Source organism: Scyliorhinus canicula, chromosome 13 (assembly GCF_902713615.1).
Source record: "Scyliorhinus canicula chromosome 13, sScyCan1.1, whole genome shotgun sequence".
In the NCBI taxonomy this organism is placed as follows: domain Eukaryota; kingdom Metazoa; phylum Chordata; class Chondrichthyes; order Carcharhiniformes; family Scyliorhinidae; genus Scyliorhinus; species Scyliorhinus canicula.
Genome location: NC_052158.1, coordinates 153982502 through 154009367, shown reverse-complemented (window position 1 = coordinate 154009367; position 26866 = coordinate 153982502). Strand labels below are relative to the sequence as shown.

General features: G+C 46.3%; 2 protein-coding genes across 10 annotated transcripts in view; both read left to right on the top strand.

Annotated features, from left to right (window-relative positions):
* LOC119976617 (AP-2 complex subunit mu) overlaps nucleotides 1–9978 on the top strand; it is a 63259-nt gene extending 53281 nt beyond the window's left edge. For all 9 annotated transcript variants that reach the window (XM_038817243.1, XM_038817239.1, XM_038817242.1 and 6 more), the window contains 3 exons: nucleotides 68–165; nucleotides 6149–6260; nucleotides 8602–9978. In XM_038817243.1, coding sequence (XP_038673171.1) covers nucleotides 68–165; nucleotides 6149–6260; nucleotides 8602–8736 — 345 coding nt within the window. In that variant the 3' untranslated portion in view covers nucleotides 8737–9978. The remainder of the gene's footprint in view (nucleotides 1–67; nucleotides 166–6148; nucleotides 6261–8601) is intronic.
* Nucleotides 9979–14205: 4227 nt separating this feature from the next.
* mmp23bb (matrix metallopeptidase 23bb) overlaps nucleotides 14206–26866 on the top strand; it is a 33834-nt gene continuing 21173 nt past the window's right edge. Inside the window, exons 1-2 of the mRNA XM_038817175.1 lie at nucleotides 14206–14959; nucleotides 23361–23503. Of these exons, the coding sequence (XP_038673103.1) occupies nucleotides 14819–14959; nucleotides 23361–23503 (284 nt within the window). The 5' untranslated portion in view covers nucleotides 14206–14818. The remainder of the gene's footprint in view (nucleotides 14960–23360; nucleotides 23504–26866) is intronic.

The window sequence follows — 26866 nt, the reverse complement described above, 5'->3', positions numbered from 1 at the left end:
GTACTTTTTCCTCACCCTGCTAATTCGCTGGATTTGCTCTGCTGACTAGTTCTGTTCTGTCCTGCAGGTGCGTATTCCAACCCCACTTAACACCAGTGGAGTGCAGGTCATCTGCATGAAAGGGAAAGCCAAGTACAAGGCTAGTGAGAATGCCATTGTTTGGAAGTAAGTGACCTTAAACTGTTTTAATCTTCAAGTATTGTCGTTATACTTGTGCATTGCAGGAGTCACAAAATAGCTTACCCAGAGTTTAATTAGTTTGAATTATATTCAATTATGCAATCGCCATACAGATGGACCACTTTTAAAGATTTTAATGAATTTCCCCAGTGACCGATGCAAAGAAGATTTCACTGTTTAAGACTTCTATTGTCACAAACTAAACATTACTTTATGGGCCATAAATGCACTAAATTGCAGAAAAGGTATTTTACCCAATAACTAACTAAAATCCACTCTGCATTTATACTTTGCTCTGCGCCCTGCAGATCCCTTCTGATAAAGTTCCAAATTTCTCCAAGATTCGACAGTCACTCCTCTTCCTGCCCAGCTGGGAAGAGTGTTCTAGTGTCCTTTTTAAAGTCCCCTCAAACCACTTGAGTAGATTTGAATTATTTCTGGTGAATTCCAGGTTTTTGTATCTACACCGGCCCCATCTCTTCAAACGGGGAACCCATTCTCACTGGCATTCTACTTGGTAGTTAACACACACAACGCTCCTGCTCGACATAACAGCAGCTTCTCTGCTGCTTTGTCCAGAAACCCCCCTCACGCTTGCTCTCTCCCTCCTCCACCTAGGCCCCCCCCCCCCCCCCCCCCCCCCCCCTCCCGACTTGAGAGTGCGATTGTGTGTTCAACAGACCAGTTGCTCCACTTTTTAGAAACTAGAACTTCACTTTGAGTTTTGACCTGGGCTTTCTGTCCTCATGGCTGTCAAATCGCATGAGCATGTCTCTGGAAAGATTTCAGTGAAATAATTTCTTCCAGAATATTTTGCCTTTTCTTAAAAGTATAACCTTAGTCTTGGAAAGTCTCTCATTCACCACTGTAAATGCTGGGTGTCTGAAATAGATATTCCCAAAGTTGGAAACAGCTCTTTCTAATCTTGGCCAGAAGAACAATTCCTGCTGCACCACTACAGTACTTCCCAATTTCCGACATCTTGTACCCATTGAAATTGCTACTCGTGTTTAATTGGAAGGCAGTTTTGTACTGTCGCTACCTGTTAATCAGTAACTGTACTGAGTGGTTTTCCATGGAACATTGGATAGTCAGCAGACTCCGACACCTTCCTTCTATATTTCTTTTGAACTCAAGCTCTTGAGGTCAAAGCACATTGCAACACCTCATCCATCAGTAAAATATTAAGGAAAATGTAATGTCATTGCCTTCGTGGATACACTGATGGCAGCCATGATAGGCAACACTTGAAAATTCCATCAACAGAATTAGTGAAGTCAAATTACTAGACACAAATCAGGAATGTGATGGAATACTTATCTGGATGAGTACAGCTCCAACACCACTCTAGAAGCTCAACAAAGTAGTCACTTCATCATCCACCTTAAGCATCATTCCTTCCATCACTGATGCACATACAGCAACTCAATAAGGCTCCTTCGAGCACCTTCCAAACCCATGACCATTACCATCTAGAAGTACAAGTGCAGCAGATATATAGGAGCACCACCACCTGCAGGTTCCCCTTCAAGCCACTCTCCATCCTGACTTGGAAATATATTGCCATTCGTTCACTGTTAGGTCAAAATCTTGAACTCCCTCCCTAACAGCACTGTGGGTGTACCTACAGTGGCTCAAAAGGCAGTTCATCCCACCACCTTAAGGGAAATTGGGATGGGCAATAAATGCTGGGCTAGTCAGTGACACCCATTAATCTTTATTAGTGTCACAAGGAGGCTTACATTAACACTGCAATGAAGTTACTGTGAAAAGCCCCTAGTCGCCACATTCCGGCGCCTGTTCAGGTTCACAGAGCGAGAATTCAGAATGTCCAATTCACCTAACATTAATGTAAAATAAAAGGCAGCTCTTGTTACAGTTCCTTGTGGCGATGTACCTGCTATGCAAAACTATACTCAGTCAGCAGCAGTAGACTTTCCAATCAATGTCTTTGCTATCCCTCTGACCTGTAATCCCGGACTGCCTAATTCTGATGTGTTCAAATGTGGAGGGACAGAGTCATAGGACCGTTGATTCAACAAGGAAAACATTTATTAAACATGAAAGATTGGATTATCATACAATACTGTTCTTCCTTCCCCCCCCCCCCCCAAATTAGCTTAAAAATACAAATAGTTTTAAAGATAAATATTGCAAAGTACATCTTAAGCTACAATGGTCTCATTAGCGCACACAATCCCTTTTGAGCATACACGATGACTATGGTCAAATATACACACTCTGTTCTCAACACAAGTTAGTGTCTGTGGATTTCTCCTCCAACCCATCTCCCGTTGATCACACGAGTTCCAAACTACAGTCCCAAAAGCGCTCTTTAAATCTTTCATAATAACCACTTTCATTAGCGGTTTGCATTCCGAAATCCAGACCGTGTTTTCTAAATTACACCGTGCCAGGATTTTGCACCAGCCCTTTTTTGGGATTGCATTGTCTTGACGGCTGTACAAGCTGTTCACAATTGCTTTAAAACTCCATACTCAGACTGCATTAAAATGACATCAGACATTGCATCTACCTATGAAGTCTGCTGTCCAATTTAAATCTAGCTGCAATGATTGTCTCCTTAACTCGGAGCACTTTTGTTTAGTCTTTCTTGAATTCTACTGAACAGTACCTTGGTCTGTGTTGTCTTCATTCCAGTTGCCTTAAACACTTTTTTCCCCTGGCATAATTCCCAGGTTGGGTGGACTGTAATTTGTACTTTGGGAAGCCTGCCTCTTTGCAGCTCCCGTTCTGTCCAGACACTTCTTTTTCTTTTAATTTTGAGCACCCAATTCATGATTCGAGGATTAGATAGGGTGGACAGTGAGAGCCTTTTTACTCGGATGGTGATGTCTAGCACGAGGGGACATAGCTTTAAATTGAGGGGAGATAGATATAGGACAGATGTCAGAGGTAGGTTCTTTACTCCGAGAGTAGTAAGGGCGTGGAATGCCCTGCCTGCAACAGTAGTGGACTCACCAACACTAAACTCATTCAAATGGTCATTGGATAGACATATGGACGATAAGGGAATAGTGTAGATGGGCTTCAGAGGGGTTTCCACAGGTCGGCGCAACATTGAGGACCGAAGGGCCTGTACTGCGCTGTAATGTTCTATGTTCTATTTTCCCAATTAAGGGTCTAACCCACTGTCCCACCGTGCTGCCTTTGTCCAGACACTTCTGGCGGAGTTGAGAAATATTCACTCCCCAAGGTCCTGTCTCCAAATGCCCACAAATTCAGCTAAAACCAAAAAAGCTTTTTTAACCTTACAATGGCTTCCAGTTGCTATGCAACCGCCACATGCTTATGCATTACATTTTTTCTTCATGCCGTAGCCCTCTCTTAAGCATAATAGAAACCCAGTTGGAACTTAACCAACCCCGACACATACAAACACCTTTGTCCAGCATGAATCTAACTATAGTTTTTACCCTCCCAGGCACAAAAACATTAAATTAAACCCACTAATAACTATAACTTGTTTCTAATGTTTACCAATGCAAATAGAAATCTCTTACAACTACCTTTGCTTTCCCAGCACAGCAGTGAATCGTAGAGAATATGTCTACATCCCTTTGTGCATTTTGTAAAAGTTGCTTTTAATTTTAATTGGGCAGCTTTAGCTTCGAGCAAAATGAATTTAATGTTAAATGCAGCAGATTAGGTGCTGCTGTTAGAAACACAGTCTCACGCTTTGTATGGGCATTCCTGCTGATGAATATGGACAGTGTTGGGTCATGTGGAACAACATTCAACAAGTGCTGGTATTTTGTGCATGTAGCGATAGCAGCTCTTTCAAAGACAACTAAATGTTGTCCTTTTTGAGAATGACGAGTTATATTGCCAAACCTAGTATATGAAGCCAATTCTATTAAGGTAACTTGGAGTCACAGGAGCAGAATATTACATCGGTCACAAGCAACCGGAGCAGATTTAGGCCATCCAGCCCCTTGAGCCTGGTCCACCATTTAAGAAAATTGTGGCTAATCTACCTGCTAACATTTTTCTCCACTATCCCAGTTTCCCTTGCTTGCTTTTGTATCTAAACGCCTGTCAATCACTGAATTAAATGAACATTGGTGACTAATTGTCTACAGTCCTCTGTGGAACAGAATTCTGAAGGTTCACAACAGTTTGAAGAAATGTCGTCTCGGTTTAGCCCCAGATTGCCGACCCTTCTTCATAGAATCATATCATCCATACAGTGCAGAAGGAGGCTATTCAGCCCATTGAGTCTGCACCGGCATTTGGAAAGAGCACCCTACTTAAGTTCCTCCTCCACCCTATCCCCGTAACCCCACCTAACCTTTTGGATACTGAGGGACAATTTAGCATGGCCAGTCCACCTAACCTGCACATCTTTGGACTGGGGGAAGAATCCGGCGCACCTGGAGGAAACCCACGCAGACGTGGGGAGAAAACCCCACACACAGTCGCCCGAGGTCGGAGTTGAACCCGGCCCCTTGGTGTTGAGAGACAGCAGTGCTAACTACTGTGCCACTGTGTCGACCTTCTTAGTCTGTGCCTCTTAGTTTTGAGACTCTCGAGCTAGGAGAAGCAACATCCCAGCATCTATCCTGTCAAGCCCATAAGAATTCTATATTTTTCAAGTGATCACCTCCCATTCTGCTAAACTGTATTCAATATGGGAGTAGTATACTTAATTCCTCATGGGGACATTTCCTCATGCCACAAATTATCCCAATGCATGTTTCCTGAGACGATTATGTCCTTGGCTAAGGAGACCAAAACTGTACACGATACTTGGTATCATCTCGCTAAGGCCCTATACAATATAATTAGACTAGTTTACTTTTATACTCCAATCCCCCTGTATAAATGCTAGCATACCAATTGTTTTCCTACTTGCTCTGCCTGCTTGTTAATTATGATTCATGTGCACCCTCTGAATACCAACATTCTCTACATTAAAAAAATATTCTGTTTTGCTGGTTTCCTACTAAAATGTACGGCTCACATTTCTCCACATCATATTCCATCCACCACTTCCGTGCCAAACTCACTTCACCTATCTAAATCTCTTTACAGCCTCTCTGTTTCCTTTGAACAGTTTCCTGCCCCACCCACCTATGTTGCAGTAATGGATATGAGCGAAGTAGCTGAGGGCCCAGCACTGATTCTTGTGATGCCCCAATAGTTCCAGCTTGCCAACCCAAAATGATCCATATCTTCCTGCTCCCTATTAAAAAAATTTTTTTTGAGTATCCAATTCTTTTCTTTTCCAATTAAAGGGCAATTTATCATAGTCAATCCACCTATCCTGCACATATTTGGGTTGTGGGGTGAGACCCACGCGCACATGGGGAGAATGTGCAAACCCCACAAGGATAGCGACCCGGGGCCGGGGTTGAACCTGGGTCCTCGGAGCCGTGAGGCAGCAGTGCTAACCACTGTGCTGCCATGCGGCCCTTTCTTGCTCCCTGTTTTCTGTGTAAACCAATCCTCAATCCATGCTACCACATTATTCCAGTCCCATGATTGGAGTTTTGTTACAATCTCTTGTGCAGTAGCTGAATGCTTTCTGAAAATTTAAACACTATCTCCACGTTATCGGCTGTACTAGTTACAACTGCAAAAAGTTGTCAAACATGATTTCCTTTCATAAATCCATGTGGATTCGTACTATGATTTTTATAAAAATATGCCGATTGATCGCATCTCTGTTATTGCCTCATGTCAGGCTATTTGGTCTATTGCTGCCAGTTTGCGTTCTCCTCTTTCCCCCATTCTTGAATAGCAGTGTTAAATTTCTAGCCCTCCAATCCACTGGGAACGCTCCAGAATCTAGATAATTCTGGAAAATTCTTACTTTGTATTGTTGTGGTTGAGTCAAGTGGCTGTCTGCATGGTGGAAGAAGTGCTTTCTATTTTGCTGCATCCTAACTTGCATTTGGAAAGCACAGGATGAATTCATGCATTCCTCCTCAACTCACTCCTGCAGGATTAAACGAATGGCAGGAATGAAGGAATCACAGATCAGTGCTGAGATCGAGCTTCTACCCACGAATGACAAGAAGAAATGGGCTCGCCCACCCATCTCCATGAACTTTGAGGCAAGTACAATTATCGTCTGCAACGCATTGAAGCAACGTGTGTTTTACTGATTATTTCTGAATTCTGCAATATAAATGTTGCATTTGCCATTTACCTGTAAGTGTGCATGTTTTTTTAAAAAAATCTACAATTCTCATCTTTCAAGATGTCAGTTTTCTGTCTGCGAGGCTGGGCTGAGGGCAGCAAAGACTTTTGTGGCTGTGACAACACAGCTGAGCAGAGCAACATTTGTACTTTTTCCAATTCAAGGCCACCGTTTCTAAATGTAGCCTATTCCTTTAATAACTCCTGGAGATTTGCGCACTGTCGGTCATTTTTCTCACTTGCGTTTGTCCTTTAAACTGGCGATGAATCCACTGTCCCTCCTTAAAGGGTTGGTTCCTTGTACTGCTGGAGCTTTGTCCTGTTTCTGCTTTGGGGTAATGGGGGAGAGGGGGAGAGGGGAGAGGGGGAGAGGGGGAGAGGGGGAGAGGGGGAGAGGGGGGAGAGGGGGAGAGGGGGAGAGGGGGAGAGGGGGAGAGGGGGAGAGGGGGAGAGAGAGAGAGAGGAGAGACTCATTTCCTTTTTAACCATTACAACTTCATACAACCAGCTCTCCAGTGTATACTGCCATTGATTTTGGCTATAGTTGATTTTAACTCCATTTTAACCTGCCTTAGTTTTCAATCTTTATATGAAAATGAATGAAAAGAAAATCGCTTATTGTCACGAGTAGGCTTCAATGAAGTTACTGTGAAAAGCCCCTAGTCGCCACATTCCGGCACCTGTTCGGGAAGGTTGTTACGGGAATTGAACCGTGCTGCTGGCCTACCGTGGTCTGCTTTCAAAGCCAGCGAATTAGCCCAGTGTGCTAAACATCCTGCCTTAACGAAAATCTACCGATCTCTTTGAAATTTCCAACTGACAGCCTTGCACTACCCTTTGTGTAAAGACATGCTTCCTGGCATTGTCCCTAAATAGCCTAGTTCTAGTTTGACATTCTGAATATCCTGCCGTATTCTGGACTGCTGCCTGCATGTGTTTTTAATGGGTCCATGCTTTTCTTTGCTGTTCTTTCTCGATATATATATTTTATATTTTTATATACATGTATATATATTTTTAATCCCTTTTTTCATATTTCTGTTTTCCACCCAGATGGTGTAGGTTTCAATATGGTTCTGATTGGCAATCAGTAGCTAGTGGTGTCTCTGGTTGGCAATCAGTAGCTAGTGGTGTCCCTCAGGGATCAGTGTTGGGCCCATAATTGTTCACCATTTATATAGATGATTTGGAGTTGGGGACCAAGGGCAATGTGTCCAAGTTTGCAGATGACACTAAGATGAGTAGTAAAGCAAAAAGTGCAGAGGATACTGGAAGTCTGCAGAGGGGTTTGGATAGGTTAAGTGAATGGGCTAGGGTCTGGCAGATGGAATACAATGTTGACAAATGTGAGGTTATCCATTTTGGTAGGAATAACAGCAAAAGGGATTATTATTTAAATGATAAAATATTAAAGCATGTTGCTGTGCAGAGAGACCTGGGTGTGCTCGTGCATGAGTCGCAAAAAGTTGGTTTACAGGTGCAACAGGTGATTAAGAAGGCGAATGGAATGTTGTCCTTCATTGCTAGAGGGATGGAGTTTAAGATTAGGGAGGTTATGCTGCATTGTATAAAGTATTAGTGAGGCCACACCTCTGGAGTATTGTGTTCAATTTTGGTCTCCTTACCTGAGAAAGGACGTACTGGTGCTGGAGGGTGCAGAGGAGATTCACTAGGTTAATCCTGACCTGAAGGGGTTGGATTACATGGAAGGGTTGAGTAGATTGGGATGGTACTCGTTGGAATTTAGAAGGATGAGAGGGGATCTTATAGAAACATACAAAATTATGAAGGGGATAGATGCGGGCAGGTTGTTTCCACTGGCGGGTGAAAGCAGAACTAGGGGGCATAGCCTCAAAATAAGCGGAAGTAGATTTAGGACTGAGTTTAGGAGCAACTTCTTCACCCAAAGGGTTGTGAATCTATGGAATTCCTTGCCCAGTGAAGCAGTTGAGGCTCCTTCATTAAATGTTTTTAAGATAGAGATAGATAGATTTTTGAAGAATAAAGGGATTAAGGGTTATGGTGTTCAGGCCGGAAAGTGGAGCTGAGTCCACAAAAGATCAGCCATGATCTCATTGAATGGCGGAGCAGGCTCGAGGGGCCATATGGCCTACTCCTGATCCTAGTTCTTTGTTCTTATGTTTCCCTCCATTATCACAGCAGCATAATGTAAATATCTTGCTTTATCAGCCAAATGAGCTTTGTTCTTTTTGACCACTATCAATTGTACTCAATCCGTCCTGTTATTCTGCGCAGGTCCCGTTCGCTCCATCTGGACTGAAGGTGCGGTACCTTAAAGTGTTTGAGCCGAAGCTGAACTACAGCGATCACGATGTGATAAAATGGGTCCGGTACATTGGGCGAAGCGGGATCTATGAGACCAGATGCTGAGAAACAGGGCTTACCCATTAGCCCCCTGTGGCACCCACTGAAACACATTGGACTCTCTCTCTCCTTGTTGGTCACTACACCGTATACTTGACATTGCCTAGGAGATGGCAGCAGCTACATTTAGAAGGATGTGGCTGCACCACCAACAATGGAGACCAGTCGATAAACAATCCTGCTTTCGCCTCATTTCAGTTGATTTTTATGTATTGCTCCTCATTGGCAGCGCCCAGTGTGCATAGCAGCTCCTGTCCCATGCCCATTTCACATTCACTTCATGAAATGTATTTTCCAACTATGTATGCGTATTGTAGTTCCATAGAACATAGAATGTAACTGGACTTTCCTGATAGAGATTGAAATGTGTACTGATGGCATTGTTGTAATGAATGTTCTGTGCAATCAAGAGATACTGCTGGTCCTTTCTTTGAGCTGTGGTTGCATTGCCGAAAGTGTCTTTTTTTTAAATATTTCTTGTGACCAAAAAATTCTTGTCGCAGTGTTGCTACTTGTTGTTGGTTAATGTGATGGTGAGGGGGGAAAGGAGAATGTCAGTTCGCTGGCTGACTTTTTTTGTTGCAAAATCACAAACAACCTTTTGCAGTGACGGCCACTGGGCAAAGGGGGTACGTTTGGCAGATGGCCCCATAAACGAGGACATCATGAATGATTGAAATCTCAAGTATTTGGGAACAGCCCAAGGGTATTTCGATATGAAGTTAGCTGATTTGAGGGGAGCTATACGTGCTTTATCCAGTTGAGAAATAATAAACTTGTATACATCTTGACTAATCCCAAGTATAATGACCAGGACCCTTATCCAGGAAGGACAAAGCGAGCCAGAGTGACCCACTTTTAGTTTTGAAAAAAGTTGGTTACGTGGCCATGACATTTTCTCTTATCGATCACTCTGGTTTTCACTTGTTTACCCTTTTCCATGGAACTAGTGGGTGCACATAACTTTACATTACAGCACAAGGGTTGCATATTCCTACCCAGGTCTGCTGCCGGTGGGCTCAGTGTATGTAAGTGTGTGTGTGTGTGTGTGTGCGAGTGCATGTATGTGATCATGCCGATTTTGGTCAGTCAGTGACCTCAACCTGCACCATTTTTAGAGAAGGGAAGTCTTAAAAGGACGAATGTGGAAGACTCTTGCCTGTAAATCCTTTTGCTTGATGGTGTGATCGCTGTTTGGCAACTTTAGTGATCGTCCAGTTAAACTTAATAAACCATACAGGATCAGTACACATTGTCATGATTTTTATTTATTCTGCTTTACAATCTGTGTGCCACAGTTCAAGGTAAACCTCTTGCTCCTATTTCCCCAAATCCCCCTCAGTCGTTCCTCTTCGCCCGTCAGTCATTTGAAGACTGTTGGAGAGATTTTTCTTTTATGAAGTACTGAGGGATAGAACATACAGTGCAGAAGGAGGCCATTCGGCCCACATCGACCCACTTAAAACCCTCACTTCCATCCAACCCTGTAACCCAATAACCCCTCCTAACCTTTCTGTACACTTGAGGGCAATTTAGCATGTCCAATCCACCTAACCTGCAGTCTGGACTGGGAGAACGTGCAGACTCTGCACAGACAGTGACCCAGTGGGGAATCGAACCTGGGACCCTGGTGCTGTGAAGCCACAGTGCTAACCACTGTGCTACCGTGCTGCCCTATTGAACATAAAGAGGAAAATGAGTTGAGATGCAGATCTGTCATTTTTTTAAAAAAGGGCCAATTTAGCATGGCCAATCCACCTACCCTGCACCTCTTTGGGTTGTGGGGGCGAAACCCACTCAAACAAGGGAGGAGAGTGCAAACTCAACACTGATAGTGACCTAGGGCAGTGATCGAACCCTGGACCTCGGTGCCAAGAGGCAACTGTGCTAACCACTACACCACCGTGCTGCACTAATGCAGATCTGTCATTGACTGAATATCAATATGTTCATAACTCCTGTAACATCTTTACGGCTTCCCATTCGTCCTGTAAAGCAACTTTGGCGATTTGGTAAAGTGAAAGAAGCAATGTATTTTCCCCCCTCTGCCCTTGCTCTCTTCTGACAGTTTTGACTTCTGACAGTCATCTCATCCTGTTCAACTGGATATTGTCTGCCCAGAACATTTGCAGTCAGTGTGCTGTTTATGGGATGGACCACAACCGAACCATTATCCTGTCTCGTCGGGTTCTGCCTCAACTCATCATGTCCTCTGTCTCTCGAGTCAACTGCCCTCTTATCCTGAAATCTCCGTACGTCTGAAAGGATGTGACTGGATGCTTGATTTGGCCATCCGCTGTCAGATCTGGTTGGATCACTGAAAACACTCATCCATTCTGATCGAGGATCATGCCAGAATGCAAAGAAACACCCCCACCCCCGGTTTCTTTACTGCAAACTGTTGTTTTAAAACTCCTTTTCCTGCCTCTTCAGAAGCTTATGGTCTGCTGTGTCACTAAGATGGAGAAGGCCAGCACGGTAACAGTGGTTAGCACAGTTGCTTCACAGCTCCAGCGTCCAAGGTTCGATTCCCGGCTTGGGTCACTGTGCGAAATCTGCACGTTCTCACCGTGTCTGCGTGGGTTGCCTCCGGGTGCTCCAGTTTCCTCCCACAGACCAAAGATGTGCAGGTTAGGTGGATTGGCTATGCTAAATTGCCCTTCGTGTCCAAAAAGGGCAGGTGGGGTTACGGGAATAGGGTAGAGGTGTTGGCTTTGGGTAGGCTGCTCTTTCCAAGGGCCGGTGCACACTCGATTGGCCAATTACCTCCTTTTGCGCTGTGAATTCTATGATATGTGTGCTGTATTTCTCCAATTGTGCCATCTGGCCAGATGTCCTTTATTGCCCCCCTGTCCTTTTCTAGTTTCTGTCCTAGCTTCTCTTATGCCCACTGAGATAGCTGGTTGTCAGAAGGTGGGTCTCATGGACAATGAGTTAAACCAGGAGTAGACCACTCAGCCCTTTGAACCTACTCCGCCATTCAATGAGACCACCCCTGATCTGATGGTAACCTCCACTCTCCATTCCTGCCTACCCCAATAACCTTTGCTGATCTAAAATCTTTCTGCATTAAAAATATTCAAACAGTTCTATTCCACCACCTCTCGAGGAAGAGTTCAAAGATTCTTGAACTCAGAAAAAAATTCTCTTCACTTCTGTCCCAAATGGGTGGCACCTGGTGACCCCCAGTACTAAGGAAACATCCTTTCTACATTGACCCGGTCAAAATAAGATGTGTTTCAAACAAGTCATCTAACACCAGCAGATACAAGCTTAGCCCACCTAAATTTTCCTCTTTAAGGCAACCTGCCCAATCAGATACTTGTGGGCAGTGTTGGGCCTTCCCCCCAGAATCAAGGAACCCAGAGGAAGAGGTCCTGCCTGCCAAATGCTCTTGGCCAATGAGACCAGCAACTCTGCTCAGTGACCCTGAGGAAGAGGTGCCAGTAATCCTATCTGTGGTCAGATGAGGCCCTTAACTGGGCAGTTATTGTCTACATGAGGGCCCCAATTGGTGCCAAGGCAGGAACAATGCCTGTGAGCCTTTCGGCCACAGCTCAATCCAACCAGAAATAGGAAAGTGGCAGGTCAACACTCACCCACACTCCTTCCCCGCCTGAATAAAAGCCACCCCACCTCCAAAGATGCCACGGAGGAAGGTATTCAATTCCAGTAAAAAAAAAAAATTTATTGCTCCAGCAGTGGAGCTTAATCTTCCAATTGTGGAGATCCCTGGTGAGTTGGCCATAATGAACTGTAGGTGACCACATGTGATTAAACAAGGAGTGGTCGAAGTGGTGGGGAGAGTGTTATTATTCAAGTCATCATTGATTCCACTCAAAGAACCGATCTCTACATAGCATAACTTGGGTGGTTTGTTTTCCAGACATGTTACAGCTTTCAGCTCGCCTGAGAAAACTCTGCAACCTCTGACTGAAATACTGTATAGTTTAACAGCTCTCCCTCTTCTGGCTTTTATTCATTATTGCACATGTGCAGAACCTATTCCCTGCCTCTTGTCCCAGAAATGAAATAATAAGCTTTTTGGTTCAAGGAAATGTATATGTTTCACAAAATCAGTTTTTAAAAAATTGGTTATTAAGAGTCAATCTCTGCATCTGGAGTCGCTTGTAGACCAGACCAGGTAAGGCTGGTAGATTGCCTTCCTGAAGGAGCATTAGCCAACCAGATGGTTACGACGATCAACAATGGCTTCATGGTCATAGTGCAGAAGGAGGCCATTCGGACCATCGAGTCTGCACCGGCTCTTGGAAAGAGCACCCTACCCAAGGTCAACACCTCCATCATTCGACATCTCATTCCAGCTTTTTATTGAATTCAAATTTCACCATCTGCCAAGGTGGAATTTATAACCCGGGTCTGTGGATTAGTCCAGTCGTAATGCCCCAATGCCACTGCCTACCCAGTTACCTCAAACTAGTATTCCCATGCAATCAGCTACATTTGAAAAGGACTACCATTTCTAAAACTTCACGACCCCTGGCTGATAAAGGGGAGTAGAGTACAATTGGGAGGAAGTTGTGGGTTATGTTACACACCCACTGCCCAATACAGCTTTTGAAGCGAAAGGGAAAATGCTGGAAAATCTCAGCAAGTCTGGCAGTATCTGTAGGGAGAGAGAAGAGCTAACGTTTCGAGTCTGGTGACTGTTTGTCAAAGCTAACAGACAGAGAAAGTGGAAAATATTTATACTGTGGAGTGAGAATGAAAGATGAGTCACAGCCACAGCAATCCAGGGAAACTGGGTGCTAATAGCCACAGAAACCAAGGGGAAAGAGTGTTAATGGCAGTCCCCAGAGAGGACAAAAGATGTGAAAGGTCAAACAGCAGGGAAACTAACATCAGAGGATGAACTGTAGGTGTGTGTGGGGGGGAAGCAAAGAGGAGAAAGGTGCAGGAAAGGTGGATTTGAAGCTTGAAATTTTGAAGCTTGCCTCTACAGGCCTATCATAGAATTATAGAATTTACAGTGCAGAAGGAGGCCATTCGGCCCATCGAGTCTGCACCGGCTCTTGGAAAGAGCACCCTACCCAAGGTCCACATCTCCACCCTATCCCCATAACCCAGTAACCCCACCCAACACTAAGGGCAATTTTGGACACTAAGGGCAATTTATCATGGCCAATCCACCTAACCTGCACATCTTTGGTCTGTGGGAGGAAACCAGAGCACCCGGAGGAAACCCACGCACACATGGGGAGAATGCGCAGACTCGCACAGACAGTGACCCAAGCCGGGAATCGAACCTGGCACCTGTGAAGCAATTGTGCTACCCACAATGCTACTGTGCTGCCCAAAGCTGCCTATCAAGCTTTAACTGAACGTCTTGCCCACTCTCGTAACTCGAGTGATTCCAATTTGCACCTAATGAGGTCCCACAGTGAGAGTAATCACTGCGTGATGTGTTTAGTGATGTTTGAGGCATGGATATTGGCCAGGTGAACTTCAACAGTGCCTAAAAGCAACTTCAACAGTACAGTCCTCCCTAAATGCTACACTGGAATGATAGGATTACGTGCTGAAGTCTCTGGAATGGGGCTTGAACCCACGACCTGATTGAAATTACTGGAGTAATTAATGTAACTTCAGAATTAATACCAGTGGCAATCTTGGAGTCTGACATAACAGAAGTAAAATTTGTCCTGTTTAGTCACAGTAAAGGCTTTGTAATACGGATCGCAGGCAGCCGCTGCTGTGCACTTTCACAGGCAGGAATATGCCACAAGGAGCAAGAATTACCATATACAATAAGGAGACAGAAGTGCTGCGCTGGCAAAAACGCCACTTGGCGTCCTCTCCAGTTTCTTGCAGCTGGTTTCAATCTGGAGAGGTGAGACGGAGAGGAGGACTGCCTTCAAGGGCTACTATCCACTTCTGACACATTGTGAACGTTAGCCCTTTGTAACGAAGCTCAGAACAGAAATGTGCAAGAACTTGTTCCTAACTCACTGGTCAAAGAGACCCAGCTGAGCATATATTCGCAGCAACTTGCGAAACATTACTTTTTTTATGTTCATTGAAGGGGTCGCTTTCCAGCTGTTTTGGCAAGAGGGGAAAACAAAAAGAAATGCACAGGAACACTTTAGGAACGGGTTACTGTTGCAATTTTGAAATATTTCCTTGGAGTTTCCCATTGTTCCTGTTGCTCTGGGTGTCCTCGCCGTTCCTCAGTCCTGCTGAAGCTTTTCCAACGTGGAAGATTGAGCTGGTAAGAAGGAATTTTACAAACGTTTACAAAAAAGATTCTTTGTGCACCCAGAAAAAAAAATAAACCATCAATCAATTCTGGCAAAAAGAAATGTTAACATTTTACGGAGAGAAAACTGCCACGTCGAGATTAAGGAATTTAACCAACCTAATTCTTGGGAAATCGGAAAATTAGTTTGCTTTTGTTTGGAAAAATAATTTTCATGGACTAATAAAGATCTCATCTGATCATGAAAGCTGGTGATGAGTACTCTACCCCTATTCCTAACTGCAACTTCAACATAAGATAACAAATAGGGAAATTTTTCACAGGATCACAGAATTGTTACTGTGCAGAGGAGTCTATTGGGTCCATGGGGTCTGCACTGGCTCTCCAATCGAGCAACTTTCCCCTGGTTCCTTTACCCTGCCTATTCCCCGGATCCCTGTGCATATTTTCTATTCAAGTAATCATCTAACGCCCACTTGGATGCCTCCATTGAACCTGCCTCCACCACACTTCCAGGCAGCGCATTCCAGACCTCAACCACTTGCTGTGCGGAAAACTTTTCTCTCCCGTCACATTTGTTTCTTTTGCCAATCACCTTAAATCTGTGCCCTCTGGTTCGTGCTCCTTTGACGAGCGGGAACAGTCTCTCTCTATCTGCTCTGTCCAACCCACTCATGATTTTGAACACCTCTATCAAATCTCCTCTTTGCCTTTTCTTCTCCATGGAGAACTGAGCCGTTTTTATTGGTGCTCTGATAGGGACCTGAATAAATCTTTCCCTGCCGATGTTTACATCATTTCTCTCCATGGTTTCCAATCTGCCGTCAACAGGGTCACCGACCTCTCAGGACTGTGCTGGAGCCTTCCGGAATTAAAAATAATTCTGACCATTGCCACAAACAAAGCTTTCCTCGGGGCTTGATAAACTCTGTGTGTTTCTAATTATCTTTAAACATGTTTATTATTTATAGAAATACTGGCGATTAAAAGAAAGACTTGCATTTACGTTGTGCTTTTCACAATCTCTGGCAGTCAGCAAAATTCTTGACAGCCGATTAAGTACTTTGGAAGTCGAGTCTCTGCTGTAATATGGGAAAAGCAGCAGCCAATTTGTACACAGTAAACTCACACGAACAGCAGAGCTAATGACCCAGATTATCTGTTTATGTAATGTTGACTGAAGGGAAAATACTGGCCCAGAACAATGGAGATAACTCCCTTGTTATTCTGCAAACTATTGCCATGGAATCTTTTACCTCCATCTGACCAGGCGGATTACATACATCAAACAACACCACTGACAGTATAGCACTCCCTCTGCGCTGCACTGGAGTGCAGGCCTGGATTTTTCGTGCTTCCTCCTTGAGTGTTTCTTGAATTTTCTGAGTCAGAGATTGGGGAAATATGGCTTTTTATTCATCCATGTAATGTGGGCATCGCTGGCAGGGCCAGCATTTGTTGCCCGTCCCTGAGAGCATTGAAGAATCAACCACATTTCTGTAGGTCTGGAATCACATGTAGGCCAGGCTAGGTAAGGACAGGGAGATTTCCTTCCCTAAAGGGTTTGAATGAAGCAGATGGATTTTTACAACAATCGACAATGGTTTCATGATCATCGTTAGACTGGGATATGGTGGTATTCGAACCCAGCCCCTCCCCCCTCCCTCCCCCCTCTCTCTCCCCTCTCCCTCCCCCTTCCAGAGCATTACCCTGGGTCACTGGGCTACTAGTGCAGTGACAATACCACTACGCCACTCCAGTCAAGATTAGTGTGTAAAATTAAAGTGCATGGGATTGGGTGTAGTGTATTGAGATTGATAGAAAACTGGTTGGCAGACAGGAAACAAGAGTAGAAATAAACATGCCTTTTTCCAAATGGCAGTCAATGACTAGTGCGGGGGACCCCAACTTTTCACTATGTATTAATGATTTGGATGAGGGAACAAAATGTAATATCTCCGAATTTGCAGATGACACAAAGCTGGGTGGGAGGGTGAGCTGTGAGGAGGATGCAGAGATGCTTCAGTGTGATTTGGACAGGCTGAGTGAGTGGGTAAATGCATGGCAGATGCAGTATAATGTGGATAAATGTGAGGTTATAAAGTTCGATAGCAAAAAACTGGAAGGCAGATTATTATAAATTGGCTATAAATTGAGAGAGGGGAATGTGCAACGAGACCTTGGTGTCCTTGTACACCAGCCGCTGAACGTAAGCATGCAGGTACAGCAGGCGGTAAAGAAGGCAAATAGAGTGTTGGCCTTCATAGTGAGAGGATTTGAGTACAGGAGCAGGGATAGAACATAGAACAGTACAGCACAGATCAGGCCCTTCGGCCCTCAATGTTGTGCCGAGCCATGATCACCCTACTCAAACCCGCGTATCCACCCTATACCCGTAACCCAACAACCCCCCCTTAACCTTACTTTTATTAGGACACTACGGGCAATTTAGCATGGCCAATCCACCTAACCTGCACATCTTTGGACTGCAGTTGTGCAGATCCTTGGTGAGACCACACCTGAAATATTCAGTGTTGTTTTGGTCTCCTTATCTGAGGAAGGATGTTCTTGCTATAGAGGGAGTGTAGCGAAGGTTTACCAGACTGATGTAAGGGGAGAGATTGAGTCAGTTTGGATTATATTCACTGGTGTTTAGAAGAATGAAGGGGGAATTTCATAGAAACCTACACAGGAAGGTAGTTGCGGAGGACCAGACAGGCTTTGTCAAGGGCAGGCAGCTGACATTGAACATCAGGTGCCTGCTGAATGTGATAATGACCCCATCCGGGGAGAGAACACCAGAAGTGATCATCTCCCTGGAAGCAGAAAGGACCTCTCATAGAATTTACAGTGCAGAAGGAGGCCATTCGGTCCATCAAGTCTGCCCGGCTCTTGGAAAGAGCACCCTACCCAAGGTCAACACCTCCACCCTATCCTCATAACCCAGTAACCCCACCCCACACTAAGGGCAACTTTGGACACAAAGGGCAATTTATCATGGCCAATCCACCTAACCTGCACATCTTGGGACTGTTGGAGGAAACCCGAGCTCCCAGAGGAAACGCACACACGGGGAGGATGTGCAGACTCTGCACAGACAGTGAACCAAGCCGGAATCGGACCTGGGACCCTGGAGCTGTGAAGCAATTGCCCTATCCACAATGCTACCGTGTTGCCCCATCTCTCACACCGATGAGTCATTGCGGGGGTCCTTAGGGCTTTTTGGAATGCAGAGAACCTGAATGAATGAATCTACAGGAAAATTACTGGTGGCAAACAAAGATCAGGAGCCCCTCTCTCTCCAGAAAGGCTGCGAGTCACGTATTTCCGACCTTACAGAGGCCCAACATCTAAAGCAAAGCCTCGGGGGGTGTGTGTGTGTGTGTGTGTGTCTCCAGCTCACCATGCCCCATTCACCCATCACCCACATAAGCTCCAGGATAAGGGTGAATATCGGGTGTGTGTGTCCAGCTCACTGTGCCCCACTTACCCATCACCCCCGGCAGGATAAGGGTGAATATCGGGGTTGGCGATCACAAACAGTTCTCCTTCCCGTATTTGAAAAGGGATAGGGAAGTCGTTCAATAGTTTGGTTCCTGGAACAAAGCTGTTTGCCTTCTGAGGAACATTTGAGCTGATTGAGGTTTAGCAGATTGAGAGATGATCTTATTGAAAGGTAAGATTCTGTGGGGGTGGGGGATGACTGGGTAGATGCCAAGGGGATGGTTGCGATTTAGCCAAAACATCTCCAAGTGTCATTTTGGGCAAGTTTGCCGGGGTGTTTTACATCAGAATTTTGGGTGAGGCCCACACTGCTATTCAACCAAATTTAAGTCATTTTTTGGGCGGCCTTGGCAAGTTTCTCTTCGGTCCAACCCACACTTAGAAATGTTTTCAGCAATTGGTATCTGAACATGCCATCGACCCCAGCTCCTCACAGATTGGGCCATCACTTTGAAAGGGTGACCTGATCTCTAAATGAGCTTGAGGATCCCCAAACCCCCCACCCATGGACAACATCACTCCATGCACACATGAGCATTGCCCCACACGCCCCCAAGTGAGGACACCCCACTATGCGGTGGCTGAGGTTCACCCTCATTTTCAGCCCTCCCAACGTCTCTTTTGGGCACCCACCTTGCTTTCAGGATCCACACCCTTCACCCCCCAACATTGATGAGGCTCGTCCATACCTGCCCTTAACTCCCTCATGCCCCCTTTCATGGGCAAGGTCCCCCTCAGACCCCTACCCTTGGCACCCTGACAGTTCCAGGATGGCAGTGCCAAGGTGCCTGGGTGCCAGACGGAGAACCAGGGTACCACCGAGTGCTGTCCCTGACCACCCAGAGGTCCCAAACAGCCTGGGAGAGTCCCCAAGTGACATTACGCCTGATCCAGGTTTGTGTGGACCAGTACTAAACGGCGCCCGGTTGGGATTGAATGCGGGTGAGATCCGGATCACGACACCTCACGAGGTTCGCTTGAATTTAGCGAGATGTCGCCAGTGTCGCGAATCTCGCGCGAGGACGGTAAATCCAGCCCATAGTTTCCCATTGCGGAGGAATCTGGAGCAATGGGGCACGGATTCAAAATAAGGGGCCTGCCATTTAAGGCAGAGGTAAGGGGGAATTTCTTCCCTAAGATAATAATCACTTATTGTCACAAGTAGGCTTCAGTGAAGTTACTGTGAAAAGTCCCTGGTGGTCAATCTTTGAGATTGTCTACTTCAGCAAGTGGTGGAGGTTGGGTCATCGAATATATTTCAGGACAGAATTTAATCGACAAGGTAGTGAAGGACTATGGGAGCCAGGCAGGAAAGTGGAGTTAAGGTCACATTAAGATCATCCATGATCTTCTTGAAAGGCAGAGCAGGCTCCAGGGGCTGAATGGGCCACTCCTGCTCTTCTTTCTTCTGGTGTTAAGGAGATTGGATAATTATTTGTGGGGGAGAAATCTTCTGGGCTATTGGGAAGAACAGGGGAGTGGATCTAATTAGCTAACTCTGTCAAAGACACGGCCTAGACACGGCGGACTGAAGCCTCCTTTGTTTTTAACTTAAAGAGTGGTTGTAACGTGAAGCTTGCTATCATATGCAGTGGTTCATAAGATATAGGAGCAGAATGAGGCCATTCAGCCCATCAAGTCTGCTCTGCCATTCTATCATGGCTGATATGTTCCTCATCTGCTACCTACAATGTTACAGACCAAGAGCTGGAGTATGAAACCAGCGAGAGCATCTCCCTGGAACACACGACCTAGGAGCGAGGGTTGGCAATGTAGCCACCCAGGCCTAACACCCTCAGGATGATCATGGCTGATCCCATCCTGGCCTCTACTCCACCGTCCTGCCTGTTCTCCATAACCCTTCAACCCATTACTAATTAAAAATCTGTCTAACCCCTGCTTAACTTTGCTCACAGTCCCAGCATCCACCACACTCTGGGGTAGCGAATTCCACAGCTTCACAACCCTTTGGGAGAAGTAGTTTCTCTTCAAATCTGTTTTAAATTTCCTGTCTCTTGCGACCTCTCTTTTTGGAATGCCATTCTAGAGGAATCATCGCACTGTAGCGTAGTGTTTAGCACTATTGCTTCACAGCTCCAGGGTCCCAGGTTCGATGCCCGCCTTGGGTCACTATCTGTGCGGAGTCTGCACTTCTCCCCGTGTCTGCGTGGGTTTCCTCCGGGTGCTCCGGTTTCCTCCCACAAGTCCCGAAAGATGTGCAGTTAGGTAATTTGGACATTCTGAATTCTCCCTCCGTGTATCCGAACAGGTGCCGGAATGTGGCGACTAGGAACTTCATTGCAGTGTTAATATCAGCCAACTTGTGACAATAAAGATTATTTTTTTTTTAAATAATCTGCTTCGTGTCTACTTTATCCATACCTTTTGGCATTTTGTATACCTCAATTAGATCTCACTTCATTCTTCTGAACTCTAGAGAGTTGAGGTGAATAGTTTAGATGCATTTAAGGAAAACCTATTAACACACGAGGGAGAAAGGAATAGAAGGTTATGTTGATAGGCTGAGAGGCATCAAGATGGGATGAGGTATGTGTGGAACATGAACACCACAATGAAACTATTGGGCAGAGTGATCAGTTTCTGTGCTGTTAATTCTATGGTGTTATGTTCAATGATTTCCATTTTTTCTTTTCTTACAGTCTGTCAGATTGGCACACGCCTTCCTTCACCGTCTTTCATGGTTATTTAGCCAAAGCATTTCTTTGTTTTAAAAAATAATTTTTATTAAGATTTTCACAAAATATAAACAACAAAACAATATTAACAAAACAACCATGGTAAAAACTCAAAACAACACGCAACTACAAAAACAACAAAAAGGAAAGAGATAACACCCGCCACATCCAACAAACCCAGGTACACAATTCTCACTCCCCCCGAACCAAACCTCCCCCCCCCCCCCCCCCCCCCCCCCCCCCCCCCGGGGTTGCTGCTGCTGCCGGCCTATTTCCCTACCGTTCCGCCAGGAAGTCCAGGAAAGGCTGCCACCGCCTAAAGAACCCCTGTACTGATCCCCTCAGGGCAAATTTCACCTTCTCCAATTTGATGAACCCCGCCATGTCATTGATCCAGGCCTCCACGCTTGGGGGCCTCTCATCCTTCCACTGAAGAAGAATCCTCCGCCGGACTACTAGGGACGCAAAGGCCAGGACACCAGCCTCTTTCGCCTCCTGCACTCCCAGCTCCACTGCAACCCCAAAAATTGAGAGTCCCCAGCCTGGCTCGACCTTGGATCCCACCACCCTCGACACCGTCCTTGCTCCCCCCTTCCAAAACTCCCCCAGCGCTGGGCACGCCCAAAACATATGGGCGTGGTTTGCTGGGCTCCCCGAGCACCTAGCACACCTGTCTTCGCCCCCGAAAAACCTACTCATCCTCGTCCCAGTCATGTGGGCCCTATGCAGCACCTTGAACTGTATGAGGCTAAGCCTCGAACAGGAAGAGGAGGAATTCACTCTCTCCAGGGCATCCGCCCACGTCCCCTCCTCAATCTCCTCACCCAGCTCCTCTTCCCATTTACCCTTCAGTTCCTCCACCGAGGCCTCGTCTACCTCCTGCATTACCCGGTATATGTCCAAAATCCTCCCTCCTCCAACCCACACCCCCGAGAGCACCCTGTCCCGTACCCCACGTGGAGGCGGCAAGGGGAACCCCTCCACCTGCCGCTTGGCAAATGCCCTCACCTGGATGTACCGAAACATGTTCCCCAGGGGGAGCCCAAACTTCCCCTCTAACTCCCCCAAGCTCGCGAACCTCCCCTCCACAAACAGGTCCCTCAACCTCCTAACCCCTACCCTGTGCCAGCCCAGAAATCCGCCATCAATGCTCCCTGGAACAAACCGATGGTTCCCCCGTATCGGGGCCTCCATCGAGCTCCCCCCTTCTCCCCTATGCCGTCTCCATTGCCCCCAAATTTTGAGGGTAGCCGCCACCACCGGGCTCATGGTATACCTCGTTGGAGGGAGCGGCAACGGCGCTGTTACAAGCGCCTCCAGGCTCGTGCCCACACAGGACGCCATCTCCATCCTCTTCCATGCTGCTCCTTCCCCGTCCATTACCCACTTACGCACCATCGCTGCATTGGCAGCCCAATAGTACCCACAGAGGTTGGGCAGCGCCAGCCCCCCCTATCCCTGCCCCGTTCCAAGAACACCCTTCTCACCCTCGGAGTCCCATGCACCCACACAAATCCCGTAATACACCTGTTAACTCTCCTAAAAAAAGGCCTTCGGGATAAGGATTGGAAGGCACTGGAACAGAAACAAAAACCTCGGGAGCACCGCCATCTTAACGGACTGCACCCTCCCCGCCAGTGACAGCGGTAACATATCCCACCTTTTGAACTCCTCCTCCATCTGCTCCACCAACCTTGTGAGGTTAAGCTTCTGCAGGGCCCCCCAGCTCCTAGCCACCTGGACTCCTAGGTACCTGAAGCTCTTCCCTGCCTGCTTCAGTGGGAGCCTACCAATCCCCTCCTCCTGATCCCCCGGGTGCACCACGAACAACTCGCTCTTGCCCAGGTTCAGCTTATACCCAGAGAAGCCCCCAAATTCGCTGAGAATCCCCATCACCTCTGGCATCCCCCCCCCCCCCCCCCCAACCGGGTCCGCCACGTACAGCAACAGGTCGTCCGCATAAAGTGACACTCGATGCTCCTCCCCACCCCGCACCAGGCCCCTCCAGTTCCTTGACTCCCTCAACGCCATGGCCAGGGGCTCAATTGCCAACACAAAGAGCAAGGGGGACAGGGGACACCCCTGTCTCGTCCCCCGGTACAGCCGAAAGTACTCCAACCTCCTCCTAATCGTGGCTACACTCGCCATCGGGGCTGCATAGAGCAACCTCACCCAACGGACACACAGCCAAAGCATTTCTATTGTGTTTCTAGGAAGAGGGCAGAGCTGCATTAAGAAAAGCATTCCAGATTCCTACCACACCAGAGGAGTTGCCCAGAACGTACCGACCACGCCAGAAGCGCTATGCCATTAACCCCTTACTGCACAAGTGGGACCACTTCAACATCACCTACAAGTAAGTGAGCACGAGACCATAGCTAGACCGTACCAAAGGTACAGATTCCTGGGTCAGTTCAGCAAATTGGCAACTTTAGGAAAAATCAAAGATTGAGCAAATAGTCTTTTGGTGACACGGAACCTGAATATTGCTGAAAAAAGACACGACGAAGCCTATCATCTGGTTCACATCGGGACATTTTGCAAAAATATCAATATAAGGGGAAAATAACAATTTCATAGATTTTACAGTGCATAAGGAGGCCATTCGGCCCATCGAGTCTGCACCGGCTCTTGGAAAGAGCACCCTACCCAAGGTCAACACCTCCACCCCATCCCCATAACCCAGTAACCCCACCCAACACTAAGGGCAATTTTGGACACTGTGGGCAATTTATCATGGCCAATCCACCTAACCTGCACATCTTTGGACTATATTTTTAATTTTTAATTTAAAGTGCCCAATTCTTTTTTTTCAATTAGAGGCCAATTGAGTGTGGCCAATTCACCTACCTGCGCATCTTTGGGTTGTGGGGGTGAGACCCACGCAGACACGGGGAGAATTTGCAAACTCCATACGGTAGTGACCTAGAGCCGGGATCGAACCTGGGACCTCAGTGCCGTGAGGCAACAGTGCTAACCACTGGGCCACCGTGCTGCCCTGCACATCTTGGGTTGTGGAGTAGAGACCCACATGGACACGGGGAGAACGTGCGAACTCCACACGGACAGTGACCCGGGGCCGGGATTGAACCCGGGTCCTCAGCACAGTGAGGCAGTAGTGCTAACCACTGCGCCACCGTGTTGCCCTTGGAAAAATTTGTAATGTATAGGAACAGGAGAAGGCTATTCAGCCCATCAAGCCTGCTCTGCCATTCAATACGATCATGGATCATAGTTCAATACCATTTACAGCCACTATACCCGTAACCCCTTACATTATTGTTAATCAGAAATCTATCAATCCCCGTTTTTAATATCCTCAATGACTGAGCTTCTACAGCCTCTGGGGCAGAGAATTCCAAAGATTCACAACTCTCTCTGTAAAAAAAATTCCTCATCTCAGTCCTAAGGGGCATCCACATTTTGAAATTGTACTTTTGGTTCTAGACTCCCCAACCAAGGGAAACATCTTGCATGCATCTACCTTGTCTATTCCTTTAAGCATTTTGTAGGTTTCAATGAGATACATAGATACATAGAAGATAGAAGCAGGAGGAGACCTTTTGGCCCTTCGAGCCTGCTCTGCCATTCATCACGATCATGGCTGATCATCCAATTCAATAGCCTAATCCTGCTTTTTCCCCACAGCCTATGATCCCATTCTCCCCAAGTGCTATATCCAGCCACCTCTTGAATGTATTCCATGTTTTTTCATCAACTACTTACTGTGGCAACGAATTCCACAGGCTCACCACTCTTTGTGTGAAGAATTGTCTCCTCATCTCTGTCCGACATGATTTACCCAGAATCCTCAGACTGTGACCCCTGGTTCTGGACACACCCATCATTGGTAACATCTTCCCTGCATCTACCCTGTCTCGTCCTGTTAGAATTTTTAAAGTCTCTATGCGATTCCCCCCTCATTCTTCTGAACTCTAGCGAGAACAATCCTAACCTAGTCAATCTCTCCTCATATGACAGTCCCGCCATCCCTGGAATCAGCCTGGTAAACCTTTGCTGCCCTCCCTCGAGAGCAAGAACATCCTTCCTCAGAGAAGGAGACTAAAACTGCGCACTATGCTCCAGGTGTGGCCTCACCAAGGCACTGTATAATTGCAGCAACACATCCCTGCTCCTGTACTCGAATCCTCTCGCAATGAAGGCCAACACACCATTTGCATTCTTTACCGCCTGCTGCACCTGCATGCTTACCTTCAGTGACGTGCACAAGGACACCCAGGTCCCGCTGCACACTCCACTCTCCCCATTTACAACCATTCAGGTAGTAATCTGCCTTCCTGTTTTTGCTTCCAAAATTGGATTGGATTGGATTTGTTTATTGTCACTTGTACCGAGATACAGTGAAAAGTATTATTCTGCAAGCAGCTCAACAGATCATTCAGTACATGGGAAGGAAAGGGAATTAAACAAAATTCAAGAAAATACATAATAGGGAAACACAAGATATACAATGTAACTACATTGGCATTGGATGAAGCATACATGGTGTAGTGTTAATAAGGTCAGTCAATAAGAGGGTCATTTAGAAGTCTGGTGACAGTATGGAAGAAGCTGTTTTTGAATCTGTTCGTGCAAATGAATAACCTCACACTTTTTATCCAAATTATACTGCACCTGCCATTGGTTTGCCCACTCGCCCAACCTGTCCAGATCTTGCTGTAGGATCCCTGCATCCTCGTCACAATTCATCCTCTCACCTAACTTGCTATCATCTGCAAACTGAGATGTTACATTTTGTTCCCTTATTCAAATCACTAATATATATTCTGAATAGCTGGGGTCCCAGCACTGATCCCTGTGGTGCCCCACTGGTTGCTGCCTGCCAATTTGAAAAGGACCCATTAATCCCTACTCTTTGTTTCTTCTCTGCCAACCAGCTTTCCATCCACCTCGATACATTTCACCCAATCCCATGTGCTTTAATTTTGCCCAATAATCTCTTATACAGAACTTTGTCAAGCGCCTTCTGAAAGTCCAAATATACTTCATCGACTGGCTCCCCCTTATCGACTGTACTGGTTACCTCTTCAAAGAATTCCAACAAATTTGTCAAGCATGATTTTCCCTTCAGGAATCCATGCTGATTCTGACTGATCCTGCCACTGCTTTCTAAATGTTCCGCTATAAATTCCTTGATAATGTATTCAAGTATTTTCCCCACTATCGATGTTAGGCTTACTGGTCTATAATTCCCTGCTTTCTCTCTACCTCCCATTTTGAATATCGGAGTGACGTGAGCTACCCTCCAATCTGCAGGGACAGTTCCAGAGTCTATAGAATCCCGGAAGATGACGACTAATGCATCCACTATTTCCAGAGCCACCTCCTTAAGCACTCTGGGATGCAGATTCTCAGGCCCTAGGGATTTATCCGCCTTCAATCCCATCAGTTTTCCCAGCACCCAGTGGACAGCACGGTAGCATTGTGGATAGCACAATTGCTTCACAGCTCCAGGGTCCCAGGTTCGATTCCCGGCTGGGTCACTGTATGTGCGGAGTCTGCACGTCCTCCCCGTGTGTGCGTGGGTTTCCTCCGGGTGTTCCGGTTTCCTCCCACAGTCCAAAGATGTGCAGGTTAGGTGGATTGGCCATGCTAAATTGCCCGTAGTGTCCTAAAAAGTAAGGTTAAGGGGGGGGTTGTTGGGTTACGGGTATAGGGTGGATACGTGGGTTTGAGTAGAGTGATCATGGCTCGGCAC